The following is a 25,000-nucleotide window of genomic DNA, read 5'->3' on the forward strand; positions in this document are numbered from 1 at the left end:
TATTCGTGCGCTCACAATATTACATCGCCATGGTGTCAAAGGTAAGATTTAATCATTATATGCCTAAAGTTAACTGTGGAAAGGCTTAAAATACCAAGATATATCCCCTTTAAGCTAAAAGTTCACACTTGAATAACTTTTAGTTTTGTTCCGTCTATTGTGGTGGCAAGGCAAAATCTTAAAAAGTCCATGATGACATTGGTGATCAAATATGCAAATATCAGTCATAGCCATTATAAAGTATCATGAAGAAAAAACAGTATGGAAAACCTGACTATATTTTACATTTGTTAAGACAAACCACTCATGAGCAACTGTACCTTTACATATCCCCATTTGTACAAGTAATAAACACAGTAATAATCTTTCAAACAGACCCCGCATCTCTTCTTTGTTTTTGTTAACAAACTGCAACAGAACAAGTCTAAAAAACTGGAATTCATTGGCTGGCAGCAAAGAACAGTCAAACATTTCTAATCAAACAAGTACACAGGGTACACATTTCTAATCAAACAAGTACACAGGGTACACATTTCAGTCAGATGATAAAATGCTGAGTTTAGTGGTTACGATTATTAAAAAGAACACATTTTATAAAAATATTTTTGGGAGGCAGAAAAATTGACTGATAGATTAAAATGTCACGTGCCTCTGAAATTCTAATGTAATTTGCCTTGGAAATCAGCAAACATGCGAGATCGGTTTAATAATGGCAACCCTAAACTTTTATACACCTTTCAATATAAGTCCATGTGCACCTTGTTTCACTAAAATACATCACATTCTATATTATTTAGAAAATCTTACATGGCAGTGAAGCCATTAACAATGTCCATTTACATTTCAGGATCCAAAAGAGAACTACAACTAGATTAGAGAATAAAGACGGAGAGAATAAAGTGGATTTACTAACAATATCTGAACAATAATTTCCCGACAGCTCATACACATCACTGTACTCTAATGTCTGACACTGAATCCAGATAAAAAAAGGTTGCTGAATGAAAAAGTTCCTTCCACTAAACGTGATGTCATTTAAAAGTGACATCAAACAAATATGAGGGGCACATTTCTCTGGAGTGGCAGGTTCAAGAAATTCTGAGAGGCCTTATAGTTGGATCATATGCCAGAAGAGGCATATCGCTTTGTCCATGTCAGAAGTCAAAACATCTCATAATAGCATCTTTGTCGAATTTAAAAGTAAGGAAAGCTTTGGATGACAGGAGGTGCTCCAAATCTTTTTGATGGGCAGTTGGTTGACCATTCAGAGACACATCTGTAGAAAGAGACACTCGTTTAACAGTTGACACCAGTACTGAAAGTCAAGACACACACTCACACACACACAAAAGGAGATTTTTCATGCATGCCACACACAAAAAAGACAAAAGTGATATTTTTAATATTGGTGAGACTTTAATCTGCTAAATTATGTATGGGAGTGATAAAGACTAAATAAAACACAACAAACAAGCTAAATTCTTGATAAATTATTTTAACCTATAATTAGTAAAGGATACACTGTATCCAGATTACCCTTAGCATTAAATACAAATAAAATAATATAGTGTAGGAGTGGGCTTCTTCCATCAGAACCATTAGAATTTCTTTAGATGGTCTAAATTCTACATACTACATAGTCACCTTTGGAAGCTCAGAAAACACAGGTTAGTCATTTCACTACCTACATCAATAGGGATGGAACGATTCACTCAAGCCTGATTCGATTCGATTTTGTTTTGTTTTTTTGTTACAAAATGACTCATTTGATAACCAAATGATTTTTTTATTTTAACATCTCCATTTTGTCCGTGTTACCAGCATTAACTTTTTACAACGTTATTTATTTTTTAAAGCGTTAAAATTACCTAATAATTTTGACGGTTTAACTACATTTTTGTCTTGTTATGAGTGCTTTGTGGTTAAGGTTAATATTCTGCCTTTGCAAAACGTTCTCAGCTTTGTGCAGCGAGACAGAATAGTATGAAGAATGAAACTCCAGAAGTTTTGTTAAGGATTCCTGTTGATTCTTTTCCTTCACAAGGAGGTTTGTCCTTAAACGTCTTTTAGTCTTCTAAAATGTATTGAAATGCTTGTGTATGTCTTTATGAATTCTGATTTTAAATTGTATATAGGGGGCTAACTTGCTAAGTTTTTCTTCTTTCTGCCCCTTCTCAAACTTGCATCTCATCATATTGCGCTTTCCCCCCTTTCCTTTGGTATGTTTTTATTGCTGTGCTCGTTTGGAATGAATCAAATTAAAATCAAATGACAGAGATGTCTGTTCAACAAGTGTAACAAGGGGCCCTCTACTGGACTAATAAGAAACTACATCAGCAAAACGTATTTCACCGCGAGTGTAATTCATTGCCGACACAGACGATAAATTGCCTCATTAAGTAAACGAGGAGCCAATTACAAAATTTAAAACATTAAATTGATTACTTACAAAGATCTAACCAAGTTTACAAAGAATTAGCAAGCAATACCGGGGCTGTGTCCGAATGTGCACCCTACTCCCTATATAGTGACCTACTTAGGGGTCACGCCATTTTATAGTGGCGTCCGAATGTCCAGGGAATGAAAATGTAGGGCACTCAAAATTACCCACAATGCACTCTGAAAAGTAGTCAACATCGATGTTCACTCAACCGGGTTGATAGACCACAATGTATTGCGAGTATGAAAAAAACATGGTGCGAATGACAGCGCAAGCGCGGGAATCAAATCATTGATATATACTACGAAAATAATTGATTCATTTTAGTTGAAAATATGTACAACAAAGCAAATAAAGTACAGTTCTAGAACATTGTCATTCACAATAAATAGTCGGTGATTTATGCGCCGGTGCGTCGTAAGAGTTACGGTGGTCACGTGATATGAGACGAGGAGAAAGTAGTGAGCTGGCTGTCCGAATCGCCAAACATAATGAGAGCACTACATATTAAGCCACTATATAGTGTGCAGCTATGTAGTGAATGAGGGGTTAGGGGACAAGGGTGGACATTTGGACACAGTCCGGATATCCGCAAAATGTGTCCGTCTCCAAAAGGGGTCCGGATCGAAAACTGCGCAAGGCATAGCAGTTAACATGGCGTTGTCAATCGATGCTTTTATTTTTTACATTGTTGCATATTTTAAGCAGTTTTAATCGATTTACAACATGAATCAATGGCTTTGGATGCCCGTGACTGTAACATGGATTCCTTCATTGTTGACCAATACAATCTTACCACATTACTACTACCGTCTGCCAGAATTAGGAACTCAAGACCAGTATATTGTTTAACATTGAAAAAGCTCTGTTTTGACTGTGTTGGATTGAAGACAGCAAGATGTCCATACCAATTACACAAAAACATACTTTACCTTTCTCAAATCCGTCTTGTAGACTTCTGGGATGAAGCCGTTTATCTTCCTTCTGTATGAATAGTATATGAAATGACATTAAGTATTAGCAAACGAAAAAATGCAAGCAAGATATCTGGTATATTTAAATTGTAACGAATATTGCCAGTCACCCTCAATTTTTTTTTTGTTCTCCTTTCCTTAAACATTTCACTCTTGGAAATATGCGCAAGGTCAACCTGGGGTGGGGGGTTGAGAGATAGCAACTCTCCCCCTCTTGTTCACCCTCGCCAGAGACGGCCAAAAGGCCTTCCACACTTTTGAAGTCAACCACCACCCATGTCACCAGGATGTGAATGTTTGCTTTTCACCCGCCATAACCATGAGTTCATGGCGCAAAAGTATTATATCGGGGGGCTTCATCCTCTCCCCTGTCGAGTTTGTGGATTAAATCACAGATAACACCAAACCAGATGGCCCTGGTTGAACACAGGTCAGTCACATTCCAGCGTTCTTGAAAGTTACATGTGACCACAGCGCCTTCAAGTGGGGACGATCTGAACTGCCCTCACATGGAACACTTATGACCCACAAAGCAATCTTACACAGTTCACCTAAGAAATTCATCACATACAAGTGAACTTACGCACAACTGAATGTTTAACACCATGTATGTTTTGTTTGTGTTTGGAAAAGAATGTCATATGTATTTCAACCTCAAGAGAGTTCTTAGTTACTCCGCAAAGAACGAAATTATCTCATGACGCAGTATTAGTCGACATGTGTAACGATAACATGTTTTGCTTGGAAGAACTTGGTTTACCAGCCTGACCAAATTTAATTATTAGTTATTAATTCTTTAAATTAATTGGCGGTTAAATGGTCTTGGAGTTGAGTCGAGTCAAAGAGGGAGGGGTCGGTCCTCCCTTCTTGAACACGCCCCACAACTTTAAAACAGCCAGCGCGAGCTTTGTTCGCTCTCTCGTCTTCCACCGCTGTTACTGTTTATTTTCCACCTTCTCCCCTCCGTCTGGCCCCAAACTGACAAAAGGACTTCCCGGTGCCGTGCCACGTTCCCAACCACGTACCACCTTTGTTCCCTGAACGACCAAGTGTCTAGGAATTGGCGATCGCACCGCAGTCGCCTTGCACCAAATCCCGGCGCGCTCTCACTGAGACGGACACATCCTGTGTTTTTTTTTCTTCCATTTTTCATATTTTCCTTTTTTTTTGTGTTCGTCCCACCTTGGCAACACAGTCGGCGACGAACTTTTCCGTGACCATGTGTGTCACCCAGCAACCACAGTTGAACGGACACGCGCAATTCCTGTGCGTCAACCAGCACCTGCTCCCAGTGTCCTATCGCAGCATCGAGGTGGTTCAACGGCTGATCTCCCTCGGGACGCAGACACGCAGCGGATCTCGGCCTCAGTAGGGGGTTTTGGCCAGCTGATACACGGATCTTCTCGCGCGCCCAGAGTACAACTCCGGCTGAAGTCTTGACCGCGCCTGAGTCGAGCTGTGTTGCCCCTTGTCCGACTGTGAAACAATTTTTATAATTTTTCTTTTTGTCTTGTTTTTTTGGAGCAGTTTTTTTTCTTTCTTCAACCTATCTTCCCTCCGTCCGCTCGATCCAACTCACTCCAGTAAGTTGCACGTCTCACAGCCAATTTGACATATCGCTGGTGCAACTTCCATTTCAAACATCTCACAAATTTGGCAAGTCAAATCTTTCCTTTCTACCTCGTTGAATTGTTCCTTTCTTATTTCTATTAGTCTTCCTTTTATTTTTTTCTTTCCACCGTATGATAGTTAGGTAGACAGTATCTTGGATTCTGTATGTATAACCATAGTGAATAAATGCATGTTGTTGTTTTTTTAATCTAGTTCAGTCTCAATCGTGCTTGTGTGCGAGTGGATTAGTAATTATTTTAGTAAAACAAAGAACCACAAACTTTGAATGTGGCGACTTCAGATTATGAATAAATTAACGAGAATTTGGATTTTATTCGTTGTGTTTCTCCAAACTGAAAGTAAACAGAACGTGGTGCCCCTATAGGCGATTGAGGGAATTACGACTTCCTCAAGCGCTGATCAAATTAGTAATTTGTCCAAAAGACAACATCAATTATCGCTACACAATTATAAATTGTATTAAACAATACATCCATCCATCCATCATCTACCGCTTATCCGGGGTCGGTTCGCGGGGGTAGCAGCTTTAGCAGGGAAGCCCAGACTTCCCTCTCCCCAGCCACTTCACCCAGCTCCTCCGACGGGATCCCAAGGCGTTCCCAGGCCAGCCGAGAGACGTAGTCTCTCCAGTGTGTCCTGGGTCGTCCCCGGGGCCTCCCGCCGGTGGGACATGCCCGGAACACCTCACCAGGGAGGCGTCCAGGAGGCATCTGAACCAGGGCAACCTTGGCGGAGTCCAACCCTCACTGGAAATGAATTCAACTTACTGCCGGCAATGCGGACCAAACTCTGACATCAGTCGTACAGGGACCAAATAGCCCGTATCAGCGGGCTCGGTACCCCGTACTCCCGAAGCACCCCCCACAGGCCTCCCCGAGGGACATGGTCAAATGCCTTTTCAAAGTCCACAAAGCACATGTGGACTGGTTGGGCGAACTTCCATGCACCCTCGAGGACCCTGCCGAGTGTGTAGACCACTGTTCCACGGCCGGGACGAAAACCACATTCCTCCTCCTGAATCCGAGATTCGACTTCCCGACGGACCCTCCTCTCCAGCACCCCTAAATAGACCTTACCTGGGAGGCTGAGGAGTGTGATCCCTCCATAGTTGGAACACACCCTCCGGTCCCCTTTAAAAAGGGGGACCACCACCCCGGTCTGCCAATCCAGAGGCACTGTCCCCGATGTCCACGCGATGTTGTAGAGGCGTGTCAACCACAAAAGCCCCACAACATCCAGAGCCCTTAGGAACTCAGGGCGGATCTCATCCACCGAGGAGCTTTCCAACCAACTCAGTGACTTCGACCCCAGAGATAGGGGAACCCACCTCAGAGTCCCCAGACCCTGCTTCCTCAAAGGAAGGCGTGTCGGTGGAAATGAGGAGGTCACGACGTCCCGGGTCGAGGTCAGCAGCACCCCATCTCCACTATACACACTGTTAATGGCGCACTGCCTTCCTCTCTTGAGACGCCGGATGGTGGACCAGAATTTCTTCGAAGCCGTCCGGAAGTCGTTTTCCATGGCCTCACCGTACTCCTCCCATGTCCGAGTTTTTGCCCCAGTGACCGCCGAAGCCGCATTCCGCTTGGCCAGCCGGTACCTGTCAGCAGCCTCCAGAGTCTCACAGGCCAAAAAGGCCCAATAGGACTCCTTCAGCTTGACGGCATCCCTACGGGTTCAAGGATTGCCGCCACGACAGGCACCAACCACCTTACGGCCACAGCTCCGATCGGCCGCCTCAACAATGGAAGCGCGGAACATGATCCACTCGGACTCAATGTCGCCCGCTTCCCTCGGGATAAGGGAGGAGTTCTGCCAGAGGTGGGTGTTGAAACTCTTTCCGACAGGGGATTCTGCCAGACGTTCCTAGCAGACCCTCACAATACGTTTGGGTCTGCCCGGTCGGACCAGCATCTTACCATGTCCCCAGAGCTAGCTTCAGTAGCCGGGGGTCGGACCGCCAAGGTCCCCGCCTTTGGCTGCCACCCAACTCACTGCGCACCTGTCCCCTTTGGACCCTCCCACCGGTGGTGAGCCCATGGGAAGGGTGACCCACGTTGCCTTGTCGGGCTGTGCCCGGCCGGGCCCCATGGGTATAGGCCCGGCCACCAGACGCTCGCCTTTGAGCCCCACCTCCAGGCGTGGCTCCAGAGGGGAGCCCCGGTGACCCGCGTCCGGGCAAGGGAAACCAAGATCCAAAGTTTGCATTCATCATTAAACAATACATTTGAAAATAAATCGTACTTACTGATAATATTTTGAGCGACTGGCTGCTGAATCCATTTTCACTGAGTCCTTTCTTTAGATAAGATGATTCTTGGCATTTCTTTCCATTGCCTTTCAAGTGTTGGCTCTACACAGAAGGAGCAAAGTTATGCAGCAAACACAGAAGTCATTTGGAGCCACCACTCAGGTGATTACCACTAAATTTCAATACGACGTGTTCTCTGTCACCCAATTACACCAGTGTTTATATTTTATTTGACAGCAGTCATAATGAACGTTGTCTAAAGCAAATAAACCCAAAAAAATATTAGGACAGCCTTTTTTTTAAATAAAATAAAATAGATATATAAAAAGCAGAATAACTTTAGAGAGATAACTGTGTCAAGGTCATTTGTCGTTGCAAACCTGGTTCACCTCATATTGGCCCATATCTTTCTGCTGCTTGTATTTGGTATAACCATCTCCAGGAAATACTTCAATTGCAGTCAGGCGCCGGGATTTTGACCTAAGAGAACATAAAAAACACAGTATGGGAGAACACTGAAAGGTAGATATTAGGGGTGTCAGGCAGTTAAATGTTTTAATCGTAATTAATCGCATGACTTCAATAGTTAACTCTTTTACAGCCAAGGACGTTAAATGACGTTTAGTAAAAACCTACAGAGGGCCGCCAAGGACGTTAAAAGACGTTCTCCATTTTTTTCATTTTTTTGGGGGGAAACGGGTCGAGGAAAGCCTTGGCTAGCTGTGGTGAAAGTTTCAAGCAGATCTAGTTAGCCTAATGACTATTTTTGGCCCCTAGATGGTAGCGATGACTCTCTTTTGACAAGATTGGGTAGGCGTCAGTAGAAGACGTGAGGCGGAGCTAGAGGGGACAATGGCTGGGGATGGGAAGCGAAAATGGCGACCGGTTGCAAGCAGATCACGCTTGAGCATTTTTTTCAAAGACGAAAAGCATCGACCAGTGCTAAAGAGCACATTGACGACGACAATGATCATCATCGATGATGATGATGGTGACTCCAAGGTTGGAAGCGTTGACGCGGCAGTAGAAGACGTGAGGCGGAGCTAGATGGCTGAGGAAGCGAACAATGGCGACCGGTTGCAAGCAGCTCATCGACCAATGCTAAAGAACACAGTGATGACGATGATGATGATGATGATGGTGGTGGTGGCTCCGAGGTTGCCGCCGAAGTTGGAAGCGTTGACGCCGAAGTTGGAAGCGTTCACGCGGCGGCTATGACCACGTCATAAAGCCTCAGCGGCTAGCAATGCTAACACCGGAAAACACGGAGCACAACCGAGCACTTCTGCACAGGCGGACGTTCAATCGGACGATGAAGAGTACCCCGAGTCCAATGCATATTCATCGGAGGAGTGGGTACAGTCTGCTACTTGCTATTCCCCGGAAAAAAAGGCCGTCTAGAAAGTGTAACGTCTGCACGCGAAAGGGGCAATCGCAGTGAAACGAATCTGTTGTGCAAATCCTGCTCCGTCTCCTTGCACGCAGGGGAGTGTTACAAAAAGAAAAACTGTATTTGAAACATCCACATAATTGTAAATAGTACCACAGTTGCACACATTTGTAAATAGTTTGCGAAATTCTTTTGTCAAATTGTTACACTGTTGAATGGAAATAAACGTATTTTGCTATGAAAAAAACACTTTTTCATTGTTGGTGGTAGTGTTTTACAGAAGTAAAGCACTATTTAGGTGTTTGTGGCATCATTCATGGACAAAAAGAAGTGTACAATTCACTAGAGTGCATGAAATAACATCTTCACAAAAAGCTTGTTTTCTCCGTTTTTCGTTTCAAAACAGAGCATTTCGGTGAAACTAACCATTTTCTATTGTTGATTACTGAAAAACGGAATAAGGTAGAAACAAACTTTTTTTTCTGATGAAAGATGAGAGTTCAATCTTTCATTTGGTAGTATGTGTGTTTCCATCGTCCAAACACAACATTTTCTGTGGACCTTGAAAGATCAGTCAAAATTCTTAAATCGGCTGGTACTGGCGGCATCCCTTTTCTGAAAACGTCTGGCAGTCAAAGAGTTAACTCACGATTAATCACACATTTTACATCTGTTGTAAATGTACAATACAAATGTACAATTAAATATTTTTCGACGTTTTCGTACTCTTGTTAACATAAAAGTGGAACAAAATGTAAAACTAATAGAAAAATATTTTAGTTATTAATACAGCAATTTCATAATTCATAAAATAGAATTAAAATGAAAAAGATATACTGTACTGTAAAAAACAAGTGTGATATTCAATTGTGTTGAGGTCATTTTTCTGCCATTAGATGGCATAATTGCATTTGTAAGATGGTGACAGCTCAGTGCATTATTCTTTTCATATTAAGATCTATCTAATCTTTAACATAAAGTAACTTGTGAAATTTTTAAAATTGTAAAATACAACTTGACCCCAGTTTCCACAAATACATGCATTATTGTTAAATGTATTACTGCTAAATTTTGACGTGGACGTGTCTGCTGTGTTGCGACTGGAATTCCCCCAGTACAGGTTTTCCAAATAAGGGGCGGTCATTAACTCATTTGCTCCCAAAAACGTATAAATATGTTCTAGTTTAAATATTACTATGCTCCCAAAGACGTATTTAGACATTTTTTTAAATGTTTTTTTTAGAGCATACAGAAGGCTTTGATGCAGCCACTGAACTGAAGACAACACTTGAAGCAATGGTAGTTATTACAAAAACGGCCAGCAAGTGGCAACAGAGTATAAGAGATCAAGGGCCATGTTGCAAAAAGCTCTTTCCCCCACTGTTTTAAACAGATTTGTGAATAATGATGAAACTTATATTATATATATTCTAGTGCTAATTGGTGCAAAATGGAAACGGGTAGAAATATACTTTTTTTTTGATGAAAGAAGAGACTAATCTTTCTTTTGGTGGGTTCCATGTTTTTATAGCAGTAGAACAGAATATTCTGTGGGCCTTGCAAAATCAGTCAAAATCCACTAAAACAGTTGGGAGCAAAGGTGGTTGCTTCAGTGAAAATGGCTGGAGGTGAATGAGTTAATCGAGCGTTAAAAAAAATAGTGGCATTAAAGGAACTTTAAATTAACTCAAAATTAATGCACTAATTTTGACACCACTAGTAGATATGTAGTATTCTATTAATGGGGTTGATATTCTACTGATGGTAACAAAGAAAATAGTGTATTTATTTACTCCTAAATATTAATAATATACGGACCAAATTACAACACATATATTGCGTATATCTAAACAATTCATCATCACTTGAGCGGTTGTCTAATATAAGATAATAACAAACCATGCCAATAAATTAAGCTCCAGGGGAGACTGATGAGCTGCATTTACCGTGCATTGTCTGAGGTTTTGCCTGGAGTGCTGCCATTGCTTGCAAAGTCATCATCACTATCTGGCGGCTCACCTTTCAGCCTGCTAATCCATTCTCTTAGCGGCCTGCAACAAGGAAGCAGCATTTGTGCAGTCAAGAGCCGAACATTACTTCCGAGATTAGATCAGATTACTATATCAGAATATTAATAATCAGAGGTTCACATCACAACAACAAAAAGAGCACTGTGAGAAGCCAGAACCAATTGTCACAGTGCACCAGAGGTGGCAAATCCAGGTCCTGAAAGTAAAAACCTTGCCAAGTTTGGCCTCTGATGCTAACCCCCTAGCAGGTAAACAAGCACCATCAGAGCTACGGAGCTATCTAGCTAGCACCTGGGGCTAAAGCCAAACTGTGGCAGGGTTTTTACTTTCTGGACCTGGATTTGCCACCTCTGCAGTGCACTGAAATGACCCCGACGCAAGGAATTGCAGAGTTGAAAGCAGTTATGTCGTAGGTGATATGGCATGACTCCTTCTTGTGACTTGCTCGGCCCTTTAGATTGTTCAGAAAATCCAAAACTGCATTGCTGAATAGACAATATCTTGCCAATAACAGGAAGTTTCTCAAATACTTCCACCAAGCAGTCACCTCTGTCTGAACAATGGAATGAGAAGAAGACGTGCATTTTCTCAAACAAAGCTGGTCTTCAAGTAATAAAAACTACTTGCCAATAAATGAAGCCTAAAACAATAGATGCCCTTTGCTTCTGGTTCCACGTTTCTCTCTTCCAGAGGATGAGTGGTTAGCTCTGCTGCCTCAAAGCAAAAGGTTCGAGGTTTGTTTCTTGATTTGAATCTGTGTTTCAATAGTCATTTCAGTTAGTGGCGCTTTGTTGCCCATGGCCCATGTTGTACACCATCTCTCAGCTGGCAACCCCTCTCTAGGGTTTAAAATATTGACTTATTTAAGTATGCATTTATTTCCTTGTCATTTAAACACACACCACGTGGCTTTACAGCCAACCATATAGACAGGAATTCATGCCGAAAGGTAGCTTGTGAATTTGGTTTCCAACAGAACAGTTTGGGTGTATTAATACAGCTTTTAAGTCCAACACTGTTTGGCAAGTGTGTAGCGTATGTTATTCTGGTTATAATGTTGTCCCTAAGCGTCCTTTAAGCTGTTTAAGGACAACTAAGTTGGAGTTAACTGTAAAACTAAACACACAACATTAACAGTTACATCCACTGTATATTTAAAGGATAACTCAACAGGAAGTCAGACTCTTGCTTTCACCCCTCACTAAGATTTGAAATCGACACTCAGGGGCTGTTGACCGTTGGGTTGCGAAATGGGGAGAAAGTTGGGCGCAGTCTGGCTGTGATTGACAGCGGCAACTCACGAAGAGGCCTGTAGGGGAATGAGCCGGTGGGTGGCGGGGGCGACTACGTCATGCGGAATAAGTGACGTAACGTAGTACATATAGTCTTGTGTAATGCCAGGACAAACAGTCAAATTGAGTTTATTCCAGTGTGTTACCTGAAGATGGCGCCGAACACACAGTTTTTGCCCCAAATTCAAGCTTTCAACAAACAAAGTAATGACCAGGACATGTAGACAGCATCTATAGACACCAGTTTATACAGTTTATCAGCAAAAAAAGTTGATTTAGTGTTGAGTTATCCTTTAAATACAAAACATGCTTCATTTTTAAAACATCGTCAGCCTAGCACTAATGCTAAAAGCAAAAGGAGGATCACATTCAAATGCTAACAGGAAGTTAGCATCGACGTGTTTTCCTTCAAATAGCGATTATCTACACACACACATGATGTGGGAACACATACCCACAGATGAGATAACACTACGCAAAGGCTCGAATTCTTCCCAATATGTAAAGAAACGAGTTGTTTTAATAGCATTAAACTTTCTTCTTTACTCACTTTGTGTGTATGCCATGAATGCACGGCACCACACTGCCCCCAAGAGGCCAAAACGTACAGGATCAGACAATATTTGTTCTTACTGTTTTTTCAGTTTATTATTTTCTTACTTCACTTTCTTGTCGTTTTATTTTGTCATTGTCCTTTCAAGTTATATTTAAAGTTGATATTTCAAGGATTCAAAGACTTTCGTTTCTCAAAATTCAAGGATGCAAACATCCAAGGATTTTTTTTTTTATAATCATAACACACGTCCACATGACATGGCATGAAATACAATCCCTGAGGTCCTACGTTAGCCCAGTAAGTCCTAAGACTTGTGAAAATAACACAAGATAAAAATATATATATAAGAAAATGTTAATGCTTTACAGCAGTTGTAAAACAAGTAATTATGGTTTTATTATTGACACATAAGTCTATACTATAACCTTGTATACTTCATGAAATTTGTTGATAAGGTCATACTTTCAATGTAAAGAATTTTAATTGCGGAGGTTTGTGCCTAAGTGACCCCCATTGAAAAGGAATTGTAATTTTTTCTGCCAAAAATCTTTATTGGCATCGGCCTAAAAAAAATGCATATCAGTCAGGCCCTAATGATTTTCTCTTCTTAGTGCATAAAACATCGGTGAAGGTAAGTAGAGCAAACAACAGCACTGAATTCATTTCTTAATAGAAATTATATTTTCATCAATTTCCCAACTGAATTGAACAGTTTGTAGTTTGTTATTCTGTGGCAGTGAATGCCTCCTATTTTTATTTTACTGGCCTAGAATGGACATGAAAGACAGAGCATCCCTCCCGAAAAGGAAAATCACTTTCCAGGCCACCTGCATGTTATTCAATTGCACACAACACTAAATTCAAACAATCACTCTTTTTGTCCACACACACACTACCTCATAAATGGAATAGCCATGAAAAACCTATTGGGGGCAAGTCCAAGTTTAGACTTTGGGGTCATGTCGTTCCTGTGACATGGCAGCTTCTCAATCGGGAACCATTCAATATTCTAAAATAAAAACAAAAGAAAATACATTAATATATCATCATCATCATCAATTAAAAAATAAGATTCTAAATTTGGGGGAGGGGGGATTTCATACCCTGATTTCCTTTCTCGTTTTGGGATAAAACTTTGTATCCTTGGATACTCCTGGTATGATATAGAGCCGCACAAGCTGGTCAGTGATTTTCTGCTCTATGTACATATCTTTGTCGATACGATTTTTTATATCAAAGCCTGTTTCTTCTAACACCTGGGTAGGAAAATACAGCACATACTGTAAGCTTTGAATACATTTCCTTGTCAGTGGACGGTTACGGGCAAAGAACACAAACGACTTACTTCACGAACAGCACAATCATGAGGGGCTTCATCCTCATTCACTTTCCCTTTGGGAAAGCCCCAGCCTGACTTGGCAAGGTAGCCATGAACAAGCAATACCTGGGGGGAAAATAACAGTAATTTAATGTCACACCTTTTAGCCTTCTTTCGCACCCTAACTTTAAGTGAAAAATAATCTGTAATTTCCAATATTGCAGAATGTACAACTATGAATAAAACTCACATTTTCTAATGACTCATCAAGAATGATTGCGCCAAAGGTAGGAACACCCATCTTGTACTCCTTCCACTGTTCGAGGACCTTCTTCACATCCTCTCCATGGGGCAACAGGAATGGACAGTGTTGAAAAAGTTTGTTGCTGTCAAGAAAATTGCAAGTGCTCTACAAACTAGACTAAGTGCAATTTCTGCAGAAATTGTGTGGAAAAGCTGAATTCTAATAGCTGAATGCTTATGAAGTAAATTGAAAGATAAATTATGTTAAAGTTACAAAGTATTAATTGTAGTTGAAAGATAAATTAATAAAAAGAACACTTGAACCCGGGAGGCGTGAATTTTTTAAGCAAGTTGAAATTTATATGGAAAAGTGTTATCTGAAAGTACTCTCCATTCATTTAAATGGAAAAGTGGAACGAATTATATCCAAAGGAAAAATAAAAAATAAGAATCACTCAATAGCGCCACCTAGGCATGCAGTACCCTCCATTAATTTAGATAAAAAAATTTGAACTAATGATATTGAATGGAAAAAGGAACAAAAATCCATAAATAGCGCCACTAAGGCATGCAGTACCCTCCATTCATTTAGATCGAAAAGTGGAACGAATTATATAAAATGGAAAAATGAAAAAAATAAAATAAAATAAAATTTAAAAAAAACACTCAATAGCGCCACCTAGGCATGCAGTACCCTCCACAGATAGAAAAGTGGAAAGTGAACATGCTGCTGACCCAGGGCACTCTGCACTTATGTTTTTGTTTGAATTTAAAACTAACATAAGTATATTTTAATACATCAGAGAGAAATTTTGGAAAACTTTATTTACTGTAGAAAACAATATGGAGCTATTTACCTAAATTTATATTTAACTTTTGAAGACATGCTACTGCCCCTGGGAGATCACTGAACATTTTGTTAGATTTTTAAAACAAAGTTTTCTATTGACTAAGATTTGTTTGTTTTTAACTCCAATATTTTACAAACCCTTAAAGTTGTTCCATAAATATATGCTTAAATGTATTTATTTATTTTTAAATAAGAGCTGGAGTTTGTATTTTTTCAAATTTTGATGCCATTATTTTCCCTTTTAGTAAAAATAAATATCGGCTCCAAATATCAGTTATCGGCGTCCTTGACTACACAAAAAAAAAACATAGTGGTCTATTTTTAGATAAAACATTGTTTAATTTTCATTTAATTCAATTGTATTTGTATTTCAAATTGACACGGCAGAAAATGCAAAAACATAAGTTGATGATGATCCAGTTACAGGTTTGGTTCTTAACATTTCATAAAATAGGCAAAAAAAAAAAATCCAAGTAAAAGCAGATGTTTGCGAATGTATTAAGATTCAACACAAAGAGAATTAGTCTGCTTTGATGGAGGACAACAGAAATCTGAGAATATTTACTGAGTGGCTGAAATGCTGAGGATTTGGACAATTAAACAAGGTCTCTAAATGATTGATCAATTATCAAAAATGTATTAATTAATTTCATAATTGATAACTTGTCTGTCTTTGAGGATCAAACCACATACCGATTGCATCCGATCAGAGTGCGCATTTGCAGGCTAAAAGCAGCATCAGACATGATGTGAGTTTGTGCCGATTAATTTCCACCTCTATAAACGGGTTTAGTAAGATCATAGTTGCACTTTATTGTATCATTCATGGCTCTTTGAAAAGCGTTTGGGAAGAGGACGTAACACAAGTGTGTGCTTTTGTGAAGTTGAATGGCTGTTTGTGCGGTCTGTGGCGTCATGTGATAGGACAGCAACATGTAGACAAATAACAGGCACATATTCTTCATCCTATGCAAAGAATGACTAACTGTATATCCGTATGTCTAATCATATTTTTTTCATTAATCTGTTTTTAGTATATTAAAGAGTGCTATTTTTCTCATTAAAAACTAATCACAATTTTATTTTACAATGGTTAATGGCCTTTCCATCCACTGTACTTCAATAAATTTCAAGAATGAGATTGCAGAGTACTGCATCAAAAGGTGCTGGGAAAATGACGTTGGCAATGTCACTAATCAGGAAAAAGGATATCAGCTTTGGCAAAGTCCCTTATCCCACAGTGAGGAGCGGCTGGCGTGTTCGGCATGCAGAAGTCCAGGTAAAACCAGTGTGCCAACTCAATCTGGAAGCACACCCGGATGGCGTTGTCCCTTTCCTCACTGGGAATGTGGAGGATGAATCGACTGTACAAGCAGAGGACGGGGATGATTAGTAGAAAAGATATTACATGACCAGTATATGGCCAAAAGTATAGTTGACTTAACATAGATTTTCATCACTTAAAAAGCATAGCCAGTGTCCGCCTCATGCTCTCTATGGCTAACACCAAAACGCTGATGCCTTTATCTCCATTTGGACTGACTATTGTAATGCACCGCCACAGATTCTCAACAGGATTTAAGTCTGGACTTTGAGAGAGGCATTTTACCATATGAATACATTTTGATCTAAACCAATTCATTGAAGCTCTGGCTGTATGTTTAACACTTTTGTCTTGTTGGAAGGTGAACGTTCTCCGGCCCAGCTGAAGTATTTTGCTGACTCAGACAAATTTCTGTCAAAAATAGCTAGTGATAGACCGATATGGCTTTTTCAAGGCTGATACCAATTATTAGTAGTCAAGGAGGACAATAACCGATATTTCAAGCGATTTTCATTTGCAGTAAAAGAGAAAATATTAGTGTCAAATTTTTAAAAATATTATGTTTTCTTTTAATTTTAAACTATATTGACAGCTTTGTTTAAGAATTATAACAACAATTGCAGGCAGCTTCCAGGGTAATCAGCAAATGTTAAACTAAATTAAATACTAAACAAGTAAATAGTTACCTAAAGTTTTCTACTGTGAATGCATTTTCCAAAATGTCTTTATTTTGACTTATTATTTTATTTAAAAAATATAAAAAGTGTAGGGAGTTACCAGTGTCAGTATCAATTTTTATCAAGTGGAAATGTAAATAAATGCATAAATTAAAAGTTCCTGTATCTCACTATGCAACAAATGTACGACGAATGTAGCTAATTTGGGTTTTTTGTCAGGGTTCGTAAAATGTTTCAAAAGATCTTTGCACAGTGAAAAATTGTCTGAATACATTCAAAAGGTTGTAGTAAGTAAAAACTGTCTGTTAACATCTTACAGATCCTGATGAAAACCAAAAATTTGCTTTGTTCGCAAGCATTCACCACTCAGCTTTATCAGCCTTCAGATTGGTAAAAAGGCCAATGCAGATATTTGTCAAAATGTCAAATATTGGCACCAATAATCGGCCCGGCCAATCGGTTTATCCATTAAAATTGCCCAATATTCGCTCGATCTAGCTTCCAATCATCATGGACCAGCCTTCTTATGGCTCACGGTGTAGAGATGGTCGTTCAGTAACCAAAGGTTCACTGTTCAATCCCTGCTCTCCCCAAATCATTTGTCGTTGTGTCCTTGGGCAAGGCACTTCACACACATTGCCTCTATTGCTACTCACACTGGTGTATGGAAGGTACAAATGTTTGGTGGTGGTCGGCGGGGCCATAGGCGCACACTGGCAGCCACGCTTCCGTCAGCCTGCCCCGGGGAAGCTGTGGCTACTTAAGTAGCTTACCGCCAGCACAGTGTGAATGTTACCGCCAGCACAGTGTGAATGTGTGAGTGCATGAATAATGTATCCATTCCATTGTAAAGCGTCTTTGAGTGTCTAGAAAAGCGCTATATAAATCCGATGCATCATTATTATTATTATTGGCGCTGAAGAAAGGCATCCTAATAACCATATTTTGCAGTGTTTTTTTTTGTTCAACTCCAAGATGATGTGCAGTATCCATTTCATGGCCACATGTCGTTTATTGCATTAGGCCAAACACTTCCAATCTCGGTCTCATATGACCACATTTATGTAGTACACGACTAATAGATTCTAGCACCCGAGTTTTGGAACTCTACAGCTCTTTCAAAGATATCATAAGCCTCTGCAAATCCTGTTTAGGTGGACAGTATTTCTTGTTATATTTGCAGTTGGGATTTTTTTGTAATAACCTAACCTTAAATTTAACTGGATTTCATTTAGGGGCATCACAGCAAAAGGGCAGAATAAATATGAATGCCACAATTTGAAAGCGATTTTTATTTATTACTTTGTTAAAGCCATATATCATTTGCTTTCCACTTATCACATAAAATCCAAATAAAATTAGCTGCTTGTGGTTGAAATGTGACACAATATGGGAAGTTATCATTATCTTGCGTTGTTGTATTACAGCATAATTAGCATTTATACTGATTATTATGTGCGACGGTGGCCATGCTCATCCATGCTGCCTGGGATTTCAAATGCGTTAGTTTTTGTGTGAACAGCCTTGACGGAAGTCTGTACTCTCCAAAACAAATGTTTCCAAAGGCAAAGTAAATAAGACATACAGAAGCAGCGACGATGTTATCTTTTTGACAATTTAATTCAGCTCTGTTTACTGAACCTCAATTGTGTATAAATCCACTTTACCACAACAGTGATCACGTGGCATTGAGCAAGCAGCTACCGTTTTTCTGTTTCTTGCACAAAAGAGACCCAACAAACAAACATATATTACTTATTATATTATATATTGCTTCACTATTGGCAAATGTAGTGCCCTGATCAATGCTAAAAACGTCAGTAATGGCATTGAATGAAGATCTGCAAGCCAAAGTTCGTACTTACGATTTACAGAATTTAAAAAAACGCCTTGGAAATGGGTCTATATAAATAAAAACGAGTAACTTAATAATTACGTTTGCAAAAATGATTACCAAACGAGAGTAAGCATCTGATTACCTGCAGAGGTCGTCCAGTATGCCAGAGGGGATCTCTACTCTTTTTGTTTCCATTTTGGTCAAAAACATTGAGGCTCTAGCGTAAAACGAACTAGAACAAAAGCCATAGGCGGGCCAAGCTACATCCACGTGTCTCCACTTACATCCTTACTACCGAAGGAGCCCTTAACCGACTCCACAGTCGAGAAAAAAACTTGTAAATATTGGCTCCGAACTTCTCAGGCGAGTACCGTGAAGGCTACGAAAACAGGAAGTAACCTATCCAACCAGGAAATAGCGCGAATTATTTCTTCGAATATTATTGGTTCGTTGCGATGTCCATCAAGCACACTCCAGCGTCATATATCAGGTTTGTAAGACGTTTGTGAAGCATCTTGCGAGTGATGTAATGTTACCATTGTATTTCTACGACTCATTCTGTAAATACAAAACCATATATTTTTTTATTTAAATAAATATGTAAATGTACATACTTAGCGACAAGTATTCTGTCGATTAATGGTTTATGTTTTGATTCAGACCATACGGGTTGACACTTACACTTTATGAGTTAGGTTTAGGATACTTCTAACTCCACTAACAAAGGCGTCTGTGATACAGAGCTAAAATGGATGCTCAGTCTTTTTTTGTTTGTTTAATACCTATTAGTGTGTATCCCTATTTTTAAAGCAGAGGAAATGGTCAGCCACCAATTGTAAATGTATACCAGTGTTCATCTACCTGATAGTTTAACACGTATCAATCTGTTGGTTGCGTATCTTTACTGTCCTGGATTTATTTAGCATTAGCAATGTAAAAAAAAAAAGAGAAAAGGCGTGGCTGCATGAAACTGAGAGCGTTCACGTTGATGAATGCCCTGTCCTTTGACTCGCAGGAAAATTTCATTAAAGAAGCAGGGTTTCTAGGGCGCTTTAAATGCCCCTAGTCAGCCATAAACTGAAATTCCATGTCCAATATCAAAGCACTATTTTCTTTAGTAAACTGATTAGGTGGCTGGTGCTACCTACAAAACATAACTAAATCCTATAAGACTACGTTGCTACAAAGACAAATACTTGTTCCGGATCAGTGACATCAAGTTAGCCAGTTTGTTAGAATTCGTGCAATAATTGTATCCGTCCACTTTAAAGTAGAACTTGATACGGAGAACAGATTTCTGCAAGACACAATAACAACAACAACAACAACAACAACAACAACAACAACAACAACAACAACAACAACAACAACAACTTTGCATTTATTAACCGTGTGCGTTACATCATCCTAAACCAAATGTGAGCTTTTACTATGAAGATACTCACCGGAAGTGCTTGTTATTGTCCTATCCACTTTGATGCCTTGTAACGAACGGGAGTGTTCGGTTTCAGGAGTGTCGCAGTTTCCCATACAACAACTTCCTAATTCATCCTAGTAGTTCGTAAGGGAGAGCAACCATGGCACAGGCCCTCAAAGAAAGATTCGAGAAGTTCCTCCATGAGAAGAATCTCCTGACTGATACCCTTGCTAAAGTGGAAGCAAAGACCGGGGTTAGCAGGACGTATATCGCTCTGGGTGAGTGTTGACAAGGATGGAAAAAGACTGCATTGGCGAGTCAGCGCGGTCGCAGTCGGAGCTCTTTTTACGTTTAGATGCCATCGGAGAATGACAGCATAATTTTTCATGTGTTAAAAGTATTTTTTGAATAATTTGTTTTTAAATAATTACCTGGATTATATGTTGAAGGTTATTTGTGTTAAAATCACTGTGTGTGTTTTTTCCCAGCTGTCGTTGGCGTCATCGCAGTGTACTTGGTCATTGGTTATGGAGCCTCCTTGCTGTGTAACCTCATCGGCTTTCTTTATCCAGCCTACATATCGTAAGTCAAGTGGACCGGGCAATATCGAGGAGGGGGCCCCAGGGGGCCCCACCCGCGCACGCACGCACACACACACACACGCACGCACGCACGCACGCACGCACGCACGCACGCACACACACACACACACACACACACACACACACACACACACACACACTACCTCTGTTCTAAAGTTAACATCACTGGTGTATATCCTATTTATTTTTTAGTTTGGACTGTTATCAAATATCCTGTCTATACCTAACAAATGTATCAGTTAGTTACCAGTTACTTCCCCCCTGTAATTTAGCAATCACTAATTTTAAATGTACTATTATGCCTCACAGTGCAGAGGATGTGAGATCAAGTCCGGGCTTCGGCCTTCCTGGGTGGAGTTTGCATGTTCTCCCTGTGCTTGCGTGGGTTTTCTCAGGGTACTCCGGTTTCCTCCCATATTCCAAAGACATGCAGTCAGGTTAATTGAACACTCCAAGTTGTCCATAGGTATGATTCTGAGTGCGAATGGTTGTTCGTCTCTGTGTGCCCTGCGATTGACTGGCAACCAGTTCAGGGTGTACCCTGCCTACTGCCCGAAGCCACCTGGGATAGCTCCAACACTCCCCGCGACCCTTGTGAGGACAAGCGGTTAAGAAAATGGATGGATGGATGGATTATGGCATCATCCACATCAATGTCTTGTGACTCACACAATATAGAAAACATATCACTTCACAAATTGCGCAATTGCATTCTAGGTGAGTTTTGGCAAGTAACAAAAGCTGGTAATCAAATTGACGTACAGTATTTTAGTCAACATTCTGCATGTTTACGTTTCTAAAAATTCAACATGTTCTCTTGAAATTCTTGAACATAATTTTAAAGAATTAAATGAAACCACATTTGCATAAAAAAATACAGTCTTTGCACTAAGTTTCATTTCTGATAATGTGCGCAACATCACATTTTTTCTCGTCATCACTGGTATGGTTCTGTAGTGCCATCACAAAAATGCACAACAAGGTCAGATGTTAAACACAATACATACTTGTGGAGTTCGCATATGTGATGACTGGGTTTTGGTGGAGTCTCATGAGATATTTTTGGTTGAATTACAAATGTTACAACTATATGGGGGTATTTCACTAGAGTTTCACTGTCATTGAAAATTGATTAAATTTGACCTTGGAAAAGGTGGATGATCCCTCCTTTGGGCGCAGGAATAACAGGACCATATGCAACCTACTGCATACAGTAGCCCATATAAAATGCAAATTGGGAGCATGGTTTTCTGAGTCACAATTGTAAAGTATATACTACTTTACGCAGACCCATAATTTAAATGTCGACGTAAGATAGTATTACCGTACTTGCACACAAGATGAGGACACCATGCAGTCAAAATCAGATAGAGAAGAGATTATTCTTCAGTGTGGGGGGTTGAGAAAGGGTGAAAAAACTGCAAACAGTGTTCTAAGAGTCCTCCTAGTCTTCCTTAAAATAAGTATCAACAAGCTTGGGTGTATTTGCACAAAGAAAAGAAAAACTCATGCAAACTATTGTGCTGTCAGCCTCTCATTGGTGTATTGATGATTGAAAACAGATTATTTTCTGTAATCCAGTTTTTGAGATTCATGTCTTCTATATAGCAAGCTATATTAAAATAGTATATATGTGTGTGTGTATATTCCCATTACATGACTATTTCCCAGCCATTTTCACAGAAGCAACCCCCTTTGCTCCCGCGATAGAAACATGGAACCTACCAAGAGAAAGTTTCATCAGGAAAAAAAAATAGTATCTTTGTATCGGTTTCCGTTTTGAAGCAATTAGCATTAGAATATAGCTATGTTTTGTCAATATTCACATTCCTGGTGGAAACAGTGACAAAAAGAGCTTGTTGCAACATGGCTCTGTCTGATCTCTTATACTCTGCTGCCACTTGCTGGCCGTTTGTTAAATAACTTCCATTGCTTTAAACCACCTATTCATGTCAGAAGCTGCATCAAAGCCTTCTGCATGCATTAAGAAAAATGTGTAAACGAACACGTTTCTGGGAGTGAAGGATGAAGTATTAAAAAAAATCTACACGTTTTTTGGGTTTGAATGAGTTAAGTTGTAAAATAGAGTGGTCCAGAGCAGATCACGCAATATTGAGCCATTCGGTATCAAGATTATATATTTTTATTTTCTTCGACAAAATAATCCAGAGGTACAAATATATTAACAGTCTTGTCCTATATTTCCAGTACACAATTTATCGTCTGTGTCCAAAATAATGCTGGGCTTCCACAAAAATGCTTGTCGCTTGTTCAAGCTGCAACTTTTAAGACTGGTCAGACACAACCTATTTTCATAAAATGGAGCACACGTTATCAAGAATTACAGGGTGACTGACAAAAAAAAACATGTCCACCTATTAGAAGGCGTGCTCATCAATTGACACCAGATACAAAGACAACTTACAGCCATATAAAACGTTTTTTTCTTGAAGCACCTCTCATTAAACTAGAAAAAGTGGGAATGCTAAAAAGCTGAATGCTAAGATTTGAATGCACGGTCTTAAATCATTTCAATGAAATTATAATCCATTTCCTGATATGTAAATTGGTAAGCATGTATGTCACTTAGCATTATGGCCATGGATATGTTTGCAATGTACAGTCAGAGGTGGGATTTGAACCTGTGACCTGGTTACTGGACAATGCAATTTACCAACTACGCCACCGAGCAGTATCAGACAGCTAGTAATGATGATCAGTTGTATGAATGGAAGTGGGCGTGGAAAGTGGAAAAAAGTTCAATGTCAGTCACGTTGAAAATAAATGTGGAAAAGTCAATATTTAACGTTCAATTGTGCGAACACTGTAAGTAATGTGGAATCAGACGATATATATATCCCGGGAGGCGTGAAATTTTGAAGGAAGTTGAAATTTGAATGGTGTAAATCAGAAGTATTGTCTGGGAGCTATTGCATGGGAAAAAAAGTGAGCGGAATAAAAAGTGCCTGAAATAATAAAGGTTAGAAACAACATATGTGGAAATGATGTTCAGCATTCCCGCAATAAGAAAAAAAAATACTGTTCAGACAATTTGATGTCTCTTTTTTTCTTCTTAATTGCTCAGGCATTGGATTAAGACTCTGTATTGGAAGAAGTTACCCGGACTTAGAATCAAAATGTGATCAGGACATCCCTATTCATGGTCTTTGTAATAAAATTTTCTCACAGTGCACATAGTCAGCGCTTCTATAGGTTTTCTATCTATTTTGATATCATGATAAACTCATTACTGGGAAGGGTTTTCATGAGTTTAAAAAGACTTATAACTTAAAGAGACCTATAAAAATACATCATAATATAATCATTCAATGTCTTTGTTGTAACTTTAATGCAACATTAATGACTGCTTCAAGGTGTGACATGTCAAGTACAGTACATGTAAGCCAGCATAGTTAGAAGCCAAAGCTAAACTAGCAATTCGAGTGCGGAACACAAAACAAGGGAAGTCATCTCATGACTTACAAGCTCAGACAAAAAATTCAAAGCAGTCGCTGTGTAAAAATTGGCCTCACTTGGCATTGATTTCCAGCCAAGTGACACAAATGTACTGTTGTTGTTTTCAAATAATCAAACTCACATGGTTGTCTGCAATCCCACAAACACCAGTAGACAATTTGAGGTTCATGGCAAAAGAACCATTGACCCACCAGTGTTAAAATTCAAAGAAAATTGGTGTGGCAAGCATCACTTACTGCAATACAGTGGATATAAAAAAAGTCTACACACCCCTGTTCAAATACAAAAAAAAATGTGATATTAAAAATGAGACCAAGATAAACTGTACAACTAAGACTGGCCGTTCAGGACTTTTCTCGAACTTTCCGATGTTTAAGACGCCTGACTGCTGTTGGGAAATTATAATGCAGACTTAAAGGAGGGTATTTTTGGGAGAAACCTCAAAATCTAAATTTTTGACCACCCAACTTGTTTATGTCAATAACTTAAAGTTAGCCTTTGTGTCATGCAGTAATTTTCAAAGTCCTTCAACCCTAATACTGTATATACTACTTAAAAGGGAAGTTAATCCCCCCAAAAATTTTGACAATAATATGTCCTATGCAGTCCCACTAGTCTAAATACAGTATTTTGGTTAATATTGTGTTAGTGGAATATGAGTTAAGCAGCAGAATCCACCTGTTTTTATCC

General features: G+C 39.6%; 3 protein-coding genes across 6 annotated transcripts in view; 1 reads left to right on the forward strand and 2 right to left on the reverse strand.

The window, feature by feature from the left end:
• The window catches only part of ythdc2 (YTH domain containing 2), a 65,041-nt gene extending 64,930 nt beyond the window's left edge, over nt 1-111 (reverse strand). For both annotated transcript variants that reach the window (XM_077542982.1, XM_077542981.1), the window contains exon 1: nt 1-111. This exon is cut by the window's left edge. The gene's annotated coding sequence lies outside the window, so the exon portion shown is untranslated.
• Nucleotides 112-420: 309 nt separating this feature from the next.
• On the reverse strand, nt 421-19,807 carry dcp2 (decapping mRNA 2). 3 transcript variants are annotated; one of them, XM_077542987.1, is made up of 11 exons: nt 19,676-19,807; nt 16,189-16,340; nt 14,134-14,261; nt 13,911-14,009; nt 13,669-13,821; nt 13,462-13,574; nt 10,634-10,738; nt 7,678-7,777; nt 7,295-7,399; nt 3,373-3,424; nt 421-1,276 (listed from the first exon to the last, which is right to left on the reverse strand). In XM_077542987.1, the coding sequence occupies exons 2-11, from the start codon at nt 16,241-16,243 to the stop codon at nt 1,155-1,157; spliced, it is 1,032 nt and encodes a 343-aa protein (XP_077399113.1). In that variant the 5' UTR covers nt 16,244-16,340; nt 19,676-19,807; the 3' UTR covers nt 421-1,154. The 3 variants fall into 3 exon arrangements, with proteins under 3 accessions (XP_077399113.1, XP_077399112.1, XP_077399110.1); XM_077542986.1 differs by lacking the exon at nt 19,676-19,807 and adding an exon at nt 18,957-19,212 and having other exon boundaries at nt 7,687-7,777; XM_077542984.1 differs by lacking the exon at nt 19,676-19,807 and adding an exon at nt 18,957-19,212.
• A 466-nt stretch (nt 19,808-20,273) lies between these two features.
• The window catches only part of reep5 (receptor accessory protein 5), a 20,985-nt gene continuing 16,258 nt past the window's right edge, over nt 20,274-25,000 (forward strand). The window contains exons 1-2 of the mRNA XM_077542997.1: nt 20,274-20,509; nt 20,720-20,813. Of these exons, the coding sequence (XP_077399123.1) occupies nt 20,392-20,509; nt 20,720-20,813 (212 nt within the window). The 5' untranslated portion in view covers nt 20,274-20,391. The remainder of the gene's footprint in view (nt 20,510-20,719; nt 20,814-25,000) is intronic.

This window comes from Vanacampus margaritifer, chromosome 14 (assembly GCF_051991255.1).
Source record: "Vanacampus margaritifer isolate UIUO_Vmar chromosome 14, RoL_Vmar_1.0, whole genome shotgun sequence".
Taxonomy (NCBI): domain Eukaryota; kingdom Metazoa; phylum Chordata; class Actinopteri; order Syngnathiformes; family Syngnathidae; genus Vanacampus; species Vanacampus margaritifer.